Source organism: Rhipicephalus microplus, chromosome 6, assembly GCF_043290135.1.
Source record: "Rhipicephalus microplus isolate Deutch F79 chromosome 6, USDA_Rmic, whole genome shotgun sequence".
In the NCBI taxonomy this organism is placed as follows: domain Eukaryota; kingdom Metazoa; phylum Arthropoda; class Arachnida; order Ixodida; family Ixodidae; genus Rhipicephalus; species Rhipicephalus microplus.
The window spans coordinates 198,953,219-198,970,989 of NC_134705.1; the positions used below are offsets into that span (position 1 = coordinate 198,953,219).

Below are 17,771 nucleotides of genomic sequence, written 5' to 3' on the forward strand. Positions count from 1 at the left end.
TGGTAATGTAAAAATGAAGTTTTTAGGTGCATTGTGTTTTCAAAACGATATCGGGCAGGCAGTGTGTTGGTGTGGACCGGCTGGAACCGAGTACTGTCTGAGGTGGCAAGATGGCAGCTTTGGGCCGGGCAGTTTCGAGGTAGCCGAGTGTCTTTGCCGGTGAAGTGGGCAATCATGGAAGGCGTACTCGCTGACAAGCTGTTGCAAGAGCCGGCGGTTAGCCTGTGCTTCCACAAAGATGTGTTCATGGGTGTAAGTTTCTTCATCTCGTCTCTTGTCCCGTGCACGTACCGAATTTTAGTTGGTTTCGGCGGCTGTTGCTCGTAAGTCAACCTCCCTCGAACATTTGCGTGGCTGATCTTACTGCTGCCGTCTTTACAGGAGAACTTCTCCGTGGATACGTTTGTAAGTGAGCACAGGAAGCGTGCCAGCTTAGAGAAGCTGCGCGATGACCTGGTCGTACACCTGAAGTTCCTGCGATCGTCGATGATCAAGCTGATCAACAAAGATTACGCGGATTTCGTCAACTTGTCAGCTAATCTGGTGAGGGCTGACGGCTACGCTTTTAATGATCGACTCTGTTTTCCTTTTTTTCTTGGGGGTGGCGGAAGGGGCGGCGGCAAAGCTGTGCATCTATAACTGTTGGTTCACATCCGTGCTCATTATTCAGGTCGGATTGGACAAATTCATCAGGAACATCTCCAAGCCGCTCGAAGACTTGAAGAAAGAAGTAAACGTACGTGTCACGTTTTTTTTTCTTCTTTCTTGTCAAGCTAAATTACAGCATGAATCCACTTCCTGTACATGTCAGGACTGGCAGAGCTAGATGTGAAACTATGTAGACTCGAGGCAAGTGAAGAAAAAAACAACAGCGATGAAAAATTTACTCACAGGAAGCCAACACTTCGTTTGAAACAGCCCTGACACAAGCGAGGACTGAACTTGCTGCCAGGCGAGCTGTTCAGGAAAAAAAGGTAAGCGACCTTTGTCATTTGGCTGCCTCAACTTTTTACTTGCAGCGTGGATGTCATACTAACAAGTTCTGTTAAATAGCTTTTCATACTTGTGGCTCTTTAAAGCCAACCAGTTGTACATGCCATTCTAACCTTTCAGGATCATTATTTGCATTCAGCGTCATTGGAAAGCTGTGTTGCAAATGTTGTCAGAACAGAAAGCGAACTAATAGGTGCTGAAATGCAAAAAGCTTCTTTTCCTTTCCTTTTGGCTTTGGTGTACTTATGTGTAAGAAGAGTTTTATTTTTATTCATAAACGTGAACTATCTTGCCTAACGATCGACTTTGGTGTACTCATGTGTAACAGCCACCAAGATAATGCAACATGCTTTGTCAGTGGTTCAATCAGTTAACTGCCACTGTTACCACCAGGATCAGTGGGTACTAGGTGAAAAAGAGAATTTAGTGACTGGAACGCTTTCATTATACAGGCCATTTTTCTCTCTTTTCTCTCTTTTGTATGTTGATCAAACACTTTGCAATGTCTTATTGTAGCAGGATTTTTACCTTTCAACCGTACTTGTGTAAAACATATAATTGTCCCTGATTTTACTTATTGAATTTGGAGGGTAATGAAAAAAAAAAACCTAGGGGAATGCTAGACGATCAGTGGAATGAAAAATTATATGTATTTGCATTAAGAAACAAGAAAACAGCAGAAATTTACTGTCAGTAAAGGCAAGATAAGCAGGATTCACACAATGAACGTGGTCGTGTAATGGAGCAGTCGTGTGACATTTGATGCACATTGGACTGCTTAGTAGGTAGTGTTCACACGAGTGAAGGAAATGACGTTGGTTTAAACACCACTTCAGTGAACAATTGATGACACACATTTGTTAGGATACCTTGCATACTCCCTTATGGCCACCAGGCTGATAGCGTGAGCCATGAATTTTCAAAGCACAATTTAGTTTGTTGAATGACTTCAACTAAATAGAATAGGATGACCTGCACACTTAGTTGATTGACATTAGTATGTTGGTATTTGTAATGAATAATGCCAGGGGGAGGGGGGGATTTTGATTTTATGTGTATCGTGCTTTGCCCAATGAGTGCAGTGGGTGTATATACCTGTTCGTGTTCCTTTCTAAATTATGTCAATGTCACCAAGTGGAGACAAATGAGAAGCACCTTAATCCTGCAGCTGAGACATAGGATAGGTGTATGTTTACAATGATGTTGAGGTGATGACTGTTGCATTTTTGATGGAGCTGTTTCATTGCCTACCTGAAGCTGTGCTTAAACAAAAGTATTCCTGCTTTGTTTTTTGTAATCGAATCAGGCTTTACTGCATCAAGCGATAGCTGTCTCCAAGAGTGTGGACAAGATCGAGCGCCTTCTACCGTCTCCAGATCGCATGGACAGGTGGGACATTTACACAAAAAGCCATTAATTTGTGCTCAGTGGTGAAGATCAAGTTGTTTGCTGGTGGCTTTAGTACTAGTATTACTTATTAGCACCATTTTTTGCACCAGTAAGTAAAGCTTTGACTGCCATAGAGACCTTTAAAAGATGACTGCCAGTTTGTGCATGATGCATATGGTGCTCATAACACTCTCCATCAACACGGGATTTTTGTGCAGTGTGTTAGGTTTTTATCACTGTGGAGAGTTACTTTTTCAATTGGCATTGTTGGCAGTTTTCAGCAAGCGTGCTGCACTGTGGCATCCAAACTGTTTCTATTACATAGCTGTGTTAGAGTCTAGCAGGTAGCATGCAGGAGAATCCTGCAGACACCTGCAGACTGAGCACGTTGTACCGTGAAAAAGAACGTGTTGAGATTTTTTCGGATGTAGGGTTGCACAGAGTGCAGTGAAATAACCTTGAGATGGCCTATCGTTGTAAAATTGTCTGTGAAGTTTCTTGCTCTCTACAACCATAGCGGTATAGCGTTACGTTGAGAAGGGACTTAAGGTTTAGTTCTACCACGACGTTTTGTTGTTAATGTGTCACCTCCCTTGACAGGTGGACGAATGAGCAGGTGGAGCAGGTGGCCATAGAGGTGAACCAGGTGCTCTTCTACCTCAGCAAATGCAAGCAGGTCAAGCTGGCTGGAGCACTGGCTGAGGTAGGGTTTGTAACCCCAAAAACCACCGCTGCAGTGGCTACATGGTTAGAGCGTCCGCTTCCAATGCGGTAGGTACCGGGTTCGATTCCCAGTGCCTACCGGGAACCCGCTGGTTTTTCCTAATGGGTAAAGGAGTACACCGACCTGGCACTCGGTTGTTTTCGGGTGCCCATTTTGAAAAGTAGCCCCATAAGGTTCTGTGAAAGCTCCTAGGCATACCTTAATCCACGACAGCCTTGGTGAAATAGTTGAGTATTCGCCGCGGCTGTGGGAGGCAGAGAATTGCTGCGGCAAGGCACCTTCTGGCTAAATAGGGGTGAGTGCACTTTTGGCCTGGTGCTCAGCAGAATGAAATTCATAGTCGCATGGAAGGGCACCCACCCTGTGGGAAATTGGTGGCATGGGACCGCCAGACCTGAAATTAAGGTCGTCCTCTTTGTTTTTTTGCTTTGCTCTTTTCTCGAAAATAAAGCATTGTATAAATTTAAGTGTATTAATACATTACATTTGCTTAGTAAAAACAATTGAGTTTCATATATTTAAAAGCGAAGTAGCCACGATTTTGTTGCATTTAACTTGTTTTCTTCAGTAGCCTTGGATAATTGTGTTATTGAGTGCATTTTCAGCCCTTTTTTGTTGAAGGCGTAAAACTCCAAAAAAGAATACAGGTGGTGACGTTACCTTAAGGTGCCCGCACCAAGTCATTCCAACTTTGAAGATTTTGATGGAGCCTGCTATGGTCCAATTAGCTTACTGAGGTTTGAGCTCGAAATTCAGAAATACATCTTTGACTGTATCTTCTCTTTTAGTAAAAAACCAATACCAGTAAAATCACAATAGAGCTTTCAAAAAATAATTCATCAGTCTGAACTAATTTAGTATTTTACTTCAGTGTCTTTCTGGTGCAGTTCTAGAATGTTTGCTATTCAGTCATCATCATCAGCCTGACTACCTCCACTGCAGGACAAAGGCCTCTCCCATGTTCCGCCAGTTAACCCGGTGTATGCATGTGGGAGGTAGTGGCCAGATACTGCACCAGGGTGGCCAATTCTTTTCTGGTGAGGGAGTGCATTACTGGTGGTAGTTACCGGTGAGGCCACACCCCAGGCCTCTTAATGCAGTTCCATCACCACGCGGATTTTTTTTTATCCGGTTGAGAACTGCGCGGCACCGGGATTTGAACCACGCACCTTTTGCATGCGAGGCGGATGCTCTAACCACTACGCCATCGCCGCTTCTCCTCTGTCTGTTCAGTAGTGTTCCATAACCGCAGCACACCTGCCACGGTGGTCTAGTGGCTAAGGCACTCGGCTGCTGACCCACAGGTCACGGGATTGAATCCTGGCCACGGCAACTGCATTTTTGAAGGCAAAAATGCTTGAGGTCCGTGTTTAGGTGCACGTTAGATAACCCCCGGTGGTCAAAATTTCTGGAGCCTTCCGCTACGGCGTCTCTCATAATGATATGGTGGGTTTGAGAAGTTAAACCCCAATCATCATCATCATCGTTACAGCATCAGTTAGCGCAGCACATAAACGAAAGAAAAACAGGGCGAACACTCTCATATGTTTGTGTCGCTGTGTTTTGTTTTCATTTAGATGTTATGCGAATTTGCGCTGCAGTTGCTGTTCTGGTTTGATCTTTGAGCTGTCCCACTGTGTTACGATTTTCCAGAGAGTGAACGCTGTGACTGAGCTGCTTCAAAGGCACCTTGAGGACAGCTTCTTGCGCGGACTCAAGATCGACAGCCAGGCCGAGCTGAGCTCCGTGCTGAGGATCTACGCCACGCTCGATCGAGTTGAAGCCGTCGAGGAGCTCTTCCGCAAGCGCATCGTTGCGCCTGCCCTAGACGAGGTGGGTGGTCTGCCTTGGATAGCTCACTGTTGAAGCGGTTTTCAAGGCTTGTTCGATTGGCAAAGCTAGGCTGGTATAACATATTCTTTCCTATTTCTATTCCATATTTCCATGTTGAGTTTCCTTTGACGTTTTTAATTTCATAGCAGATGGAACAAACATAAATGAAGTTTATCTGTATGCCTCCTAAGCTTGTGAATGTCTAAGACGGTCTTGTTCTGTGTATAAATGTAATATCACAGACTTAAGCTTGGGAATCTGATGAAAGAAACAAATGCTTTTGGTTGTAAATGCAAGGACCGTTTCACTAATGTGCATGCCTTGTCAAGTTGTTGGAAAGAAGTGACGAGGGGGAAGCAGTCGTATACCAACAGTTTGGCAAAGTGCATTGTGTAGAGAACACTAAATTCGGACTGTCCAGAATTGCTCTTAATTTTGGGCATGACCTAATGTTTGCCTGACATTTGTATGGAATGTCTCGGTTTCACATTTTATGCTCCTGTGTACAGGAGCAGACGCAATGTTGCAGTTAGACTTCCTTTTACCAAGAAAGGTGGCCACCAAACAAAGTGCATAATCACTCAGACCAAGAAAGAATAGATAGAGAGAGAGAGAGAGAGAGAGAGAGAAAATGCTACCTGTCTCCCCCTTCCCCTTATAGATAAAGCATACATGAATGCCATACAAAAGGAGGTTTCGTAGCATAAGGCTGAAAAAGCTGGCTGATTTTGCACATTTTGCATGACGATAAGTGATAATTCAATCAGAATTTCCATAATTTACACAGGGAATGTCATCAGTTCATGCTAATATGCGCAAATGTGTGTTGAGTCACATCTTTTGGAAGACTTTCTCACAATGCTGAAACAGCATTTATTTCTGTTTAGTACTTCGACCATCAACCTTCTCTTTTGCTTCATATGTGCCAGATGGTGAATGAAAAAGTGGTTCAGGAGGTTGGCTTGGATGGTGTCTACAACCAGGTGATGATGTTTGTCAGCACCAAGTGCCAGACGCTCCTCGACCTCACTCTCGGAGTCGCCAGGTGCGTGGCCTTCTCAACTTCCTTGCATTCTTTTATCCTTCTAAACACTTACCTAAGCACTGCTCCCTGTTGTTCTACTGCTACACTTCGCATTGAACTTCGCATTGACGAAATTGAAATGCGAAGATGCTCAGGAGTTTTCATTCACGTGCACATTCAAAGGCCAGTTTTTAGGCTTGCATAAACAGCCTTGTTTGAGATATTATTGAACAGCTTTAGTGTACAATTTTTTGTTCGCTATATATCAGTCAATGCATCACAAAAAGCTCTCAGAAATACACATTTTTCACGTTGAAAGGCACTTGTCACATTTTCAGCGAGTACACGCTAAGCCATAGAGCAGTTTTCTTGATAAAGTCTGTTTCTATACTCGGCTACAACCTAAAAAAAAAAAAAAAATGTTGGCTATGCCCACAGTATCGCGACACACCTGCAATTCACCTCTGAAAGACCAGAGCTAGTACCAGCTGGTTCCACACGAAGCTTACATACTTTTTCTCAACTAATGTAGATACTGGGCATATTAAGAGCTAAAGGTTCTTCGTTGCTACCTAAAACATTGCCTTTAGCTGTGCAACAATGTCGGAGTACTCAAGGAAATTCACGAAGACATTCACGTTTGCTGCCTAAAACGGCTGGTCTACATGTGTCTGCGCAAAAAATTACCTGAAACACTTGAAAAGTAAAAAGTGCTTCATGCCACAAAAAAGAGTAATCGCTATTGGATGAAGAATTTATGCAAATTATCTTTGTGGGATGGACATAGATTGCTGTGGGTGAAGCTGACGCCTTTTCTTAAGTTGTAACCAGAGTAGTATTGTATCTTTGATTGTTTTCTTAGCATAAACAAATATCTAATGGAGTGTCTTACCGAGTTACAGTTGGCCCATCTCCTTGCTTGTCGTTTCTAAACTCGTTACCCAAGTCGCTTGGGCCATTACACTTTCATTTTAGTGTTATTGCAATTTGTGTGCAGCGTTGCAGAGACGAACGCGATCGGTTACGCGTTTTTGGAGAGGGCGATCCTCCCACAGCTGGTGTCTATGCTAGAGGAGCGGCTGCCGTGGGTGTTCAACGCGGGCGACCCGGAGTCCTTTCAACGGCGCTTTTCGGCCAGCGTGGCGTTTCTGGAGCGCCTCGAACGCCTCTGCCACAACGTGTCTCAGGTGGAGAACCTGCGGGCCCAGCCGTGTTACGTGCGCTTCATGGCCAAGTGGAACCTTGCTATCTACTTCCAGATAAGGTGCGGCCAATGCGGTAATGTTTCCGCATTTAAGGCATTGCGACACTCTAACCTCATTGTAACAAAGTTGCATCTTGCACCTAGCTTGTATTAACGCGGTACATATAAGAAGGAATGACGATACAGACTTAAAGAAAGGCAGGCGCTAAACTTCCAACTCTTTATTTCATGCCCTATTCACATCCATCTTTGGCATGCACAAAAACACAAACTTATCTTGCACGTAATCTCATTCCAAGATACCTCATCTCATCTACGGTCAAGACAATTGGTGAGAAACGTACGGCCAACTTCGGCTTCTTACTGGCCTTCTTACTGACATCTTTCTGCAATGTATCTAACTGCTGCACGTGGCCGAGTGGAAGGTTTTTTAGCAAACACAAAATAGAGCAGGGAGTTGATCATTCGCAGCGCTTCCTGATGCGACACAACCTGCATGGGTTTCGGTTCCTCCTCGTTGTCCCTGCTGTCGTCTTCCGTGTCGGTGATCGCAGCGATGATCGCCTCGTCGTTGAAGTCCTCATTTGTTGCTACTGCGTAGTCGGCGTGCAAAAACTCCTCAAGTCAAGACGCGTCTCCATCACCATCATTCACTGATGGCCAAAGTTCGGTCACTTCTGCGTCAGCAGGAGCGTCGCGGCCCGGTGCTTTTTTTTACAGGCGGCACACCCCTAGAATGGACTGCCCCACTGCCCATAGAGGCGCCCACCTGGTCCTCCTACTCCTCCTCCGTGGCAGGCGAAAGCAGCGGTGGCATGCGAGCCTCTGAGGCCGAGTGTACTATCGCCTGGCTGCTGCATGTATGCTCTCATGCCCTTTTGTGTAATAGGCGGGGTTGGGGTGGCATTGTCGCAGAATTTTGGCATTTTCGTTTCATTCAGGGTTGATTTCAGTGCCCACATTTAATATTTATAACCAATATTGCAGCATGACAGCATTGTTATAAGCAGTTTATTTTGCCATAGAGTACTATGAAAAGCTGACAGTCACTTGGCTGTCCATTGTTATATCTGCTATATCGTTAAAACTGGTGTTGTTATAAGTGGACTTGACTGTATTCGATATTTCGTTATATCTGGGTTTGTTGTAGTATTGAGGAACATTTGAGTATATTACATAAATTATTACCTGCAGTGGTTCATTCAGCAAAAGAGGTCTAGGTCAACCTACAAAGAACACCTATTTTTCCCAGGTACAGCAAGAGTGGAAACAAGCAAATGTTATTTTTTTAGGGGGTGTTTGAACAATTAGTTATGGTTCCTGAAGTAGTTGTTCTGTTTCTATTGATCACAGTTGAAACCCGTATAACCGTCTTTTTTTCCTGCTGATATTTTTCATGACAGATTTCAGGAGATAGCCTGCCAACTAGAATCCGCCATAACTCAACCATCACAGCGCAGTAAAGGTGGGTGTAAATTACTGCCTTTGTAAGGTGAATGCAATGACAGCTGTATACCACTTAATGCTTGGAAATTAATGTTTGGCATGTTTGGTTGACTTGCTTCTCCAATCAGTCCAGTGTAATTAAATTGGTCTAAAATTTTCCTGTGTCTTATTTTTCTTAAGGAACACTGATCATGTTAAGCGCTCTAGCTACTCTTCTCTATTGCAAACACAAGTTCAAGTTCAGGCCTGTGTGGATATTTTTTTTTACGAAATGAAACTGAAGTGAATGGTAATTAGTATGAGTAGCCTTGAAGTGAATTGAAATTGTAACATAATTAAAATAGCAGCAGGGTGTAAGTCATAAGTGGTCCTTAGCCACAAGCTCGTATAAAACACCTTCAAATATTAAAAAAAGGTAACCGTGATACAGGTAGTGTGCACTCATAATATTAGAGCGTAGCTTTCCGACAATGTGAATTTCTCCTGATTCAGTGGTTTCTCAGCATAGCAGTTTTGTACTGCAGTGAAGCCCACTTTTAAGACAGGTTACATGCAGTGAATTATGTTCATTCGTTTGAAAGACAACTAAATTTCTGAACTTTTAAATTCGTGTCAAAGTAAATTAGGATACCATAATATTTGATAGAATATACAAAGTGCAGAAAGGTTCGTTCAGGCATTGTCGAGTCTCTGACAGCCAGCTTCGATACGTGCAGGCGACGTGTTCTTTCTGTCGTGTCACGAGGCACTGTGGGCTGCGCTGTGCCGCTGCTGGGACGAGGACGTCTTTCTGGCGCCCCTGTCACACCGGTTTTGGAAGCTCACCCTGCAGCTTTTGGCTCGGCACCGGGGCTGGTTGCAGCAGTACACCGCTCGGCCGGGTGCCGGAGAGGAAACGAGCTCGGGACCCGAGGCTGGCGACGGTGAGGATGGTGGAGGCTGTGATGCATCGGTCGACCTTGCAAACCCCCAGGGCCCCGTTCTGTTTGTGATGCTTCACTGTGACGTGCTGAACATTGCCTCTAAGGTGAGCCGCTCTGGTGTTGTTTTCGTGAGAGTGATTTGCCAGAAGCGTTTCAGTGGTACATTATACTGTTTAGCCCTTTAAGGTGCTTTGTAACAGTAGGGTATGCAGCATGTTTGGGATATAATAATAATATTAATAGTCAATGTTTAATGTGCATGACTACTAGATGAATGCTACAGCACAAACTGATGGCGAGGACACAGAGAAGAAGGAGGATGTTTTCTATTTTATTCTTGAGTGGTCTTTGTAAATATTGCTTAGTTTATGTATATTTGTATGTGAATTTCAAGTATGACAGTTTCTTGTACAACATGTATTTTATAAAATATATGCAATATCACCCATTTTATGTGTCGTTTTTGGAAGCAAGATTTTTTTCTTAAACCGAGAGTTTTATCATGTAAATCAATGAATCACGATAATTTGGAATGAGAACTGTGTGCAATGAAACATACATAGTTGCCCTATGTTCATGTGAACAAAATCAGTGGTACGGACAACATTTGTGAATGGCACTATGTCAATGCGAGGTTTCGCATGAGCTGGGATTTTGCCCTTAAGCATAATGTTTCAAACTATTGTTGAAGCAGATGAAGTATATGAGCATGGGTTGCATTTCAACAATGAACTTGAACCTGCACATTAAAGGTTGTGCTGTGCATGATGCGCGGTGTGCTGTATGCGAAAGTGGCGTAAAACTTGCGACCGTTACACTGGCTTCACTAGTGTCATGCTTTAGGCGTGAGTCTGGCTATCGTCTTTGTTATACCTTTTCCTGATGAGGAAGATGTGATGATGTTTACACTCTTGTGTCCCCCGAGGGCACAGTACGGCAGACACAAGTGGAACTGGCTCAGGCTCACATAAGAAACATACCTCGCACTTACACTCACTCGTACTCAAACTCGCCAAAACGTTACTCCCCTGCACTCACCCAGACTGAGGCTCGCGGCTCAATTTGAGCGTGAGTACGAGTGAGCCAACTCATGGGTGAGTTCACCGACCTATGCCTGAGAGGACACATCTACACTTAACGCTTTCGTGATAGTTTGGGCAGTGTTATTGTAGCATAGCTATGAGTTAAGATAGTGCCAGCATTGAGCACCGAAGGCAATCTATTGGTGAAAGCAGGCTCATACTTTCTGTTCAATTTTGATGCAGTTTTCTTGTAAGAAATGTAAGAAATAAGAAACTTGAAATGGCTTAGTGGTATGAATCTGGAAATCAAGCCTATGGGAAGGCTTAGTTCTCTGGAAATTAAAGCAGAAATATGCACAAGGCATTATCGGTACGCTGTCATCAAGTAACACACGGGACGGTATTCGAAAATGAAAGTAGAATGTTGATTTTAACTGCATGACAGGTGGCTGATGCTAATCTGTACATACACTGTTATGTAAACTGATATATTTACGAACACAAACATACTTGTTTAAATTAATTTTATGTGTGAGATATGCAAGTTTCCCATGGGAATGCGGGTTCATGGTGGTGTAGCTGGTACTGCTAATTGTTTCAAGCACTTCAAGAACTTTCATTTTTATAATTCTATGCAAAGTGAATATTTAGCATCAAAATATCCTATTGAATATTTGGGTGATCCCAACGAAAACTGCTCTTCTTTTGCTGATGCAGTTGGGATCCCTCCTTACCGACACAGTCGAACCAAGACTTCAGCAGACTGGTTTCGCACAATTACAGCTTCTGAAAGGTACGGGTGCTGCACAGCTATAACCGTTTGTTCAGTGTAGCATGCAACTCCAAGTATACAGTGGGTGCCCTCGCATGCTTTGCGCTTTCAACAAAAGGTAAAAGGCAGGCAATGGCACGTTGAACGTAATATCTGTTGATGGTCTGTCTGGTAAGCCACAATATTGAATTCAAGCAATATCCAGAAAGACACAATCGTGCACTCATGAAATGATGCGAAAACCAAGTGCTGTACTGCAATTAATGTTTTATTCTCGGGAGAAGTCTCAAAAGATGTGCACTGAATGGGATTAGGGCCAAAATAAATAAATAAAAGCACAGAAGTGACAAGTCTTTAATAAATATTGTCATATATGTGATTATAGAGCAAGGTAACGATTGGATTTCCTTTTTTTTTTCTAAAGAAGGATACCGAGATGCAACCGACATACTTAGGTATCTTTCCATTTATTAATTTTCTTTCCTTCAAGTATTTGTCTACTTTCCTTCTTGCATGCCTTGTGCATGCACAATGCTCATATCGTATTTACACGTTTGTGAGTTGACTCAAATGTAGGTCTATTCCCACTAAAATTGCACGACAAGAAAAAAAGCAGCAGCTAATTTTAATTAAAAATGTATTTTCCATGTCTTCAAAGAAAAAAATTGGCCCCGTATGTGCATGTTCATGGCAAAATTCGTCGAAAGATGATAGTCTTGCGTGTGGAGAGAGTAAACAAAACATTCATTTGATGTTCTGCGCGAGAAAATCAGTGAATTGTATTCTGGAAGCGCTGCGTTATAGAGAGTTTCGATCTGTGCAGCAAAGGCGAACAAGTGCATCGAGGCACGTTAGACACGAGCGCCATCTGGCAGTTATCTTCGAAAACAAAGGAAGGCATGCGCGCCCGCGGAGAATGATGCGCGCCTGTCTCGGAGGTGATAAAGTGTAGAACACAAAGCGACGCGCTAGTGCCACCACCGTGTCATCTTAGCAAAGCGTTGGAAAGACTTGCCTTTTTGAGCTTCGTGTTGCACTGTCAGTGCAGCGTGATAAACGCTACAGTCCTTAGAATTAGTACTTGTGTGTGCCTTATTTGGTAAAAAGGCACATACAAAACATCAAGTTGTTGTTATGGTGCCTCCGATATGCGCAATAATTGCTTTTCAATTGACAATCGCACAAATATGAACGCTGCAACTTGAGAAATATTGGTGGGCACTACGGATGGGGTTGGCCGTCTGAGGTATTGTTTGGTGCTGTTAGGGGGATCGTTGCCACGGACAAACAGACAAATGTACAGACAGAAAGACAGGCAGATCAAAATTTTGGTGTCGAAGGTCCCCAAGAAAGACTATCGTCTTTTAGTAAAGTCAAATTCCAGTGTGCTTGGGTGGCTTCACGGCAGTGCTTAGAAGCTTTGAAGAAAGGCTAGCTTTGCGGGAATACACAGGGATGATTTTGAGAAGAACTTTACAGCCAAAACTAGTTTTCTATTCTAAATCGACCTCGCAACTTCCGATTTCGAATTAAGACAGAAATCGGTCGACCTACGATCGTGTAAATGCGGCACCCGTTAGAGTGGGAGCACTGCCACAATCGCTGCAATGAAAGGCCCAGAATCTTTAGCCGAGAAGTTTGTGCCATTTCATGTGTGTGTCGTCACATACCACATTTTCAGACCTGCGTGTTCTGTATAAATACATTGCCACAGAGGGACTGGATGAGTGTTCTCAGCTCCTCACGAGCCTGGCTCCCAGCATTTCTGGCCGCTTGGTGTCCGACGTTGCCAAGGCCTGCTGCGTCCAGCTCAAAATGGTGCCCGACATTCCACGCCTCTACCGCAGGACGAACCGAGAGGTCAGCGAGAACATGCGGCATCTTCTTAATTGAACATTTTCACAGATGGCTCAGTGGCGAATACACTCTCTTGTCAAGTGTGAGTTGTGGTTTTGGATCGCAATCATTCCGGCCACAACTCTGAAAGGATCTGATGAAAACGCAGATGTGTATGAAGCATTTTGGTGCATGGTAATAACATTATACTGTAAAAAACAACCGGAGTAAGTTTGTTATAGCTTGTGAATCTCCGAATAGTCAGGCTATGCTTTGAGAGCCTGTAAGGTAGTATACCCAGTTAATAAATTTTCAGCTCTCGCTTTGGCTTAGCATTTGGAACTGCTTGCTAAAAAAGGCACTTTATATCATTTATTTGTTTGTTTATATTACGTGAAATAAGCTGCATTATTGGAATCATTTTGCTCAATTTAAGGATAAAAATCACAAGTGAAGTAATAAAGAACAGAACCCCTTACGAATATTGTTTTCAGTCTGTTTTTGTCATCATTTAATTCTTTATTCTACCAGCTGCAAAGTCATTGCCAAATGTTTGAAAGCCAAAGGCGTCATTTCGTTATAATGTTGCCGATTATTGCTGCCACAATTCCTGAGCTTTATCATCTTTTTCTTGGATTATTTTACGCTCTAATCACTCCTCTGTAGGTACCATCGAAACCATCCAGCTATGTCCCGCAAATCCTATCACCTCTGGCGACATTAAGGCACCTGGGCCGCCAGAATGTGAATCTGAATTGGGACCCCGCATGGACTGAGTCGGTGCTCGAAGAAGTCACAAAACAGTAAGTGCAGTTCTTGATTGCAGTAACTGGCTGACCATGTGTTTTGTGCTTAAAACATGCAATATGGACACTCTCGGCTGGATTTCACTGCTGACGTCGGCGTCGCTGTCAATCACCATATATGTATACGTATCTATATACTAAATGAAAACACAAGGAAGAAAATGATCCAGAAAAAAACTCCAGCGCGAGAAATCGAACCTCTGACCTCTAAATTGTGAGTGCGAGGTGTTCACCACTGAGCCACGAAGGGGCACCTCCTTCAACGTTCAAACAGCAAGCTATTTATATCTACCACTAACCGCTGGCGATGGGCATCTTGGGGGAACTATTATCGTATTTACAACATTACCAGCGAGATGGTGCAATGAGCGCGCGTCACCAGATCGCCACGACGCGCTCTCATCTCCCATGCATACTTTGCCCCATGGAGAGGAGTGGGGTGGATGCTCACTTGCGCGCCCTTATCTCGCCGTGGGCAGCATCGTACGTCTTGGCTGCCCTTGTGCTTTCACCAGAATGATTCTGTTGTAGTTACCAGGCGCACGAAGGTCAGTGCAATCATTGCACAGTCTCCGTTTGCGAAAAGGCGCACTTTTCAGACACAGCAAAGTAACAACTGAGACGCCTATTTGTGTTCATCTGTACCTGTGAGTACGTTTCATGCGTCATTTGTGCGTGAGAAACGCGAGGCACATTTTGATCTGCTTGCCATTCTTTGCGCGGCTTTCTAGTTTATTGTTATCGTGTTCATTGCTGCGCCTTTGCGGCAAAGCTGTGACTTTTTTTTGCTTCCACATTAGGTACATGACCGTAACCAAAGATGTGCTAGTGTCAGTGAAGAAAATGGAAGACAGCCTGAAGAGACTGAAGCGAGCTCGCGATAGGACACCGTTACCAGAAGGGGCTGCCTCGGACGACGACAAGATACGTCTACAGCTTTACATTGATGTCGAGCATTTCGGGATCAAGGTGAGCTCACATCCATTGCTATTTCCTCCGAGTGCTGCTTAGAAGCTTGTGCCAGAGTTCTTCAATCATAGCAGTTGCAAAAGTCCACGGTGAAATTTAAACATGCCCATGGACAAATTTGTGGAGGATTGCAAACCGATGTGCCACATGGGGTCGAATACAGAAAACACACAGTGTCATAAAGATTGCTACAGTCTGAGCTGAAATTGCTGCTAGGATTAGGAGAAGTATTTTCAAGTATGGTAGATAAGTTTCACTGTCGTAGTGTTAGCTGCAAAATGTAGACCGCACACATAAAAAAATAAAATCGCTTCATCAATGCAGCATAATTTAGGGGCTTGAGTAATGTAGCACGCAAAAATGTCACTCATCAGCTTGTTCCCTCTGCTAAATATATTGTGTAAATACTTCGTAAAGTTCTCTAATATATCCGGAATAAATGAATGCATACATTTATGTTGTATTTTATGTTGATACAAGCTTTTGACTTTATTTTTTTTAGGGAAAAGTGAACCATTGTTACGATAAAGACATCTCAAATGCACTGACGATGAGGCTGTTTTTTTGTTTATTTGTACAGATGGAAGAGCTCGGAACACCGAAATCAAAAGTCCAAAGCTACGGAGCTCTTATGGAGATAGTGGAAGCGGCGAGGAATTCCCCTGGCTTGTGAAGGTCGTGACATCAAAAGCACCAGTGCCTTTGCGCCGGAGTAGCTGTGGGAATATCTAACCAGCGGGCAACGATTACAATCGAGGATGTCTTGCTAGAAAGGCGTTGTAAATACTGATCAACGGGGCTGTACATACATCTTTGTAACATAGTAATATACTGTGGCTGCTGAGCAGCGTCTCTTTTTGCATCACATTGCATCGGGGTGTGTCGACGGACACTGTTGGCCTATGCGCGCAAAAAATAGTCAGTTGGAAAGCTGTTTGACTAGCATTTGGCACCTTTCACTGACTTTGTACAGCTTACTCCTCAAATAGATACAGCTCAAATAGATGACTATTTCAGTTCATTTAAATTATAGAACTCGTTGAGCGGCTAGTAGATGACACATTCTCACTCAAAAATATTGTAGTGCTACATTAGACGAAAAGACTGAGAAGTACGTGACAGCACCCGTCCTATTCTGTACTTTTCAGTCTTGTCTCTGTCTAATATGGCGCTACAATATTTTAAAGTAAGAATGTGCCAACTTAATTAGCACTGAACAGGTTTCTTGCCCTTTTTGTCCAGAAATAAGTGGAACTACAACATGGCCCTAATTTAAAGATAGGGTCAGATGGACATTTTTGGGTTGACGATTCTAGCTTGGATTTAGCATAATGGCCTCGATAATGCCACATTTATGTGTGGAAATTGTGCAAGGAAAGGCCACTTTGATTGCTAGAATATACCTGACAAGTGTAATGTAAAGCGTACAAACGGCGACACTATGTCATATGGGTGTGCTGTGCTTTACAGAGTTTCTTTTAGTTGCAGCTGCTTTTACAAGAACCTTGTGCAGCATTGCATTACTGATATTAGATGATGAGTAAGGTCAACTGAAATAATGCTTATCTCCCCTTTCATGACTCAATTGCAAGTGTACTATGAAACTTGCAGACATCATATTTCTGTTCAGACGTAAGCACAAAGCTTTGACTTCAGCACCACAGATAAGCTTTACATTGTCCTTTTACGTTGCTGTGTGACAGTCATGTTGTCTTTTACGGCGAAAGCTGTTATGACATCACAACAGCCGTTTTTAGCACCGTACTGTCCACCAACACCAGTGTCCGTAACCGCTACCAGGCAAAATAAGAAAAAAATTTGAAGCAAATTTTTAGAATCGAGTGGGATTCGAACCCAGGCACCGTGCGTGACACTCGAGCCTTCTACCACAGAGTGGTGCTGGTGCTTGCAACTCCTTCATAAAAAAACTCTATATGTGCATCATGTCAAGCAAAGTATCGCGTTAACATACTATAGCGTCGCTGAAGAGCAAAATCGCAACATGTCATGCAACGCGAATTCCGCAAAGAGTCGGTTGTTGAATGCTTCCAACTCGTTAGAAAGGGTTCAGCTGTAATTCTTTGTCATCAGCCATAGCGCAAAGTGTATACAATGCCTTACACATGTGTAGTGGATACCATGGTTCTCCACAGAATGACGAAAAATGGCACAGAGGGTGTTTTTCATGCTTCATGAAAAGTACTATGATTTACGGTGTAGTGGGCATAGAGTTTCCTATAAATACACTAGAGGGAACACTAGTGCTAGTTTCTACGGGTGCTGCAACGCAGGATGCTTCAGTAAGCAGCATGCAAATGATGAGTAGTGCACAAATTTGTCTCATCTTTGTACTATCGGCTGCATTTGGCTTTGTGTGGCTTAGAGCTGCTTTGTCATGAAACAACAATCGGCAAAGGTTCAGCAATTACACTTCACCACCTTAACCTTTTAGGCTGACCAATTCAAATCTGGTCACGAAGTTCAAAACAGACTGCTTTTTCTTTCAAAGCAAAACCAAAACACAAGAATAAACAAAGCCACCAGTGCGTTCAAAGCCTGCAAGCATGATGACTAGGCGAATTCGTGTATTACCCATCATTCCCATGGCTGCTTAACTATTGCAGTGCCAGAGTCCCCTATAGTTAATTTTAGAAAACTCTATGGTGGCGGGTACCTTGCAAGTGTCCTTGTGATAGTTCCCCCAAGAGAGTCTACAAGCTCCAGAAGGGCTCCTCTCACAGCTTTTGCTATGACTGTGCTGCGTGTTTCACGCAGGCCTGGTGATTTTCGGTTCCTACTTTTGCTCGTGTCGGCACGACTGCCTTCAGTA

At 43.5% G+C, this 17,771-nt stretch overlaps 1 protein-coding gene across 1 annotated transcript; it reads left to right on the plus strand.

Annotated features, from left to right (window-relative positions):
* Positions 1-91: 91 nt before the first annotated feature.
* Cog2 (conserved oligomeric Golgi complex subunit 2) lies at positions 92-15,886 on the plus strand. The gene is made up of 16 exons (XM_075867522.1): positions 92-252; positions 382-543; positions 671-736; positions 894-974; positions 2,300-2,382; positions 2,983-3,085; positions 4,760-4,939; positions 5,869-5,984; positions 6,961-7,227; positions 8,571-8,632; positions 9,330-9,640; positions 11,276-11,351; positions 13,045-13,190; positions 13,833-13,969; positions 14,773-14,941; positions 15,522-15,886. Exons 1-16 carry the CDS (start codon positions 175-177, stop codon positions 15,612-15,614), a joined length of 2,130 nt encoding a protein of 709 aa, XP_075723637.1. The 5' UTR covers positions 92-174; the 3' UTR covers positions 15,615-15,886.
* The last annotated feature ends 1,885 nt before the right edge of the window (positions 15,887-17,771 follow it).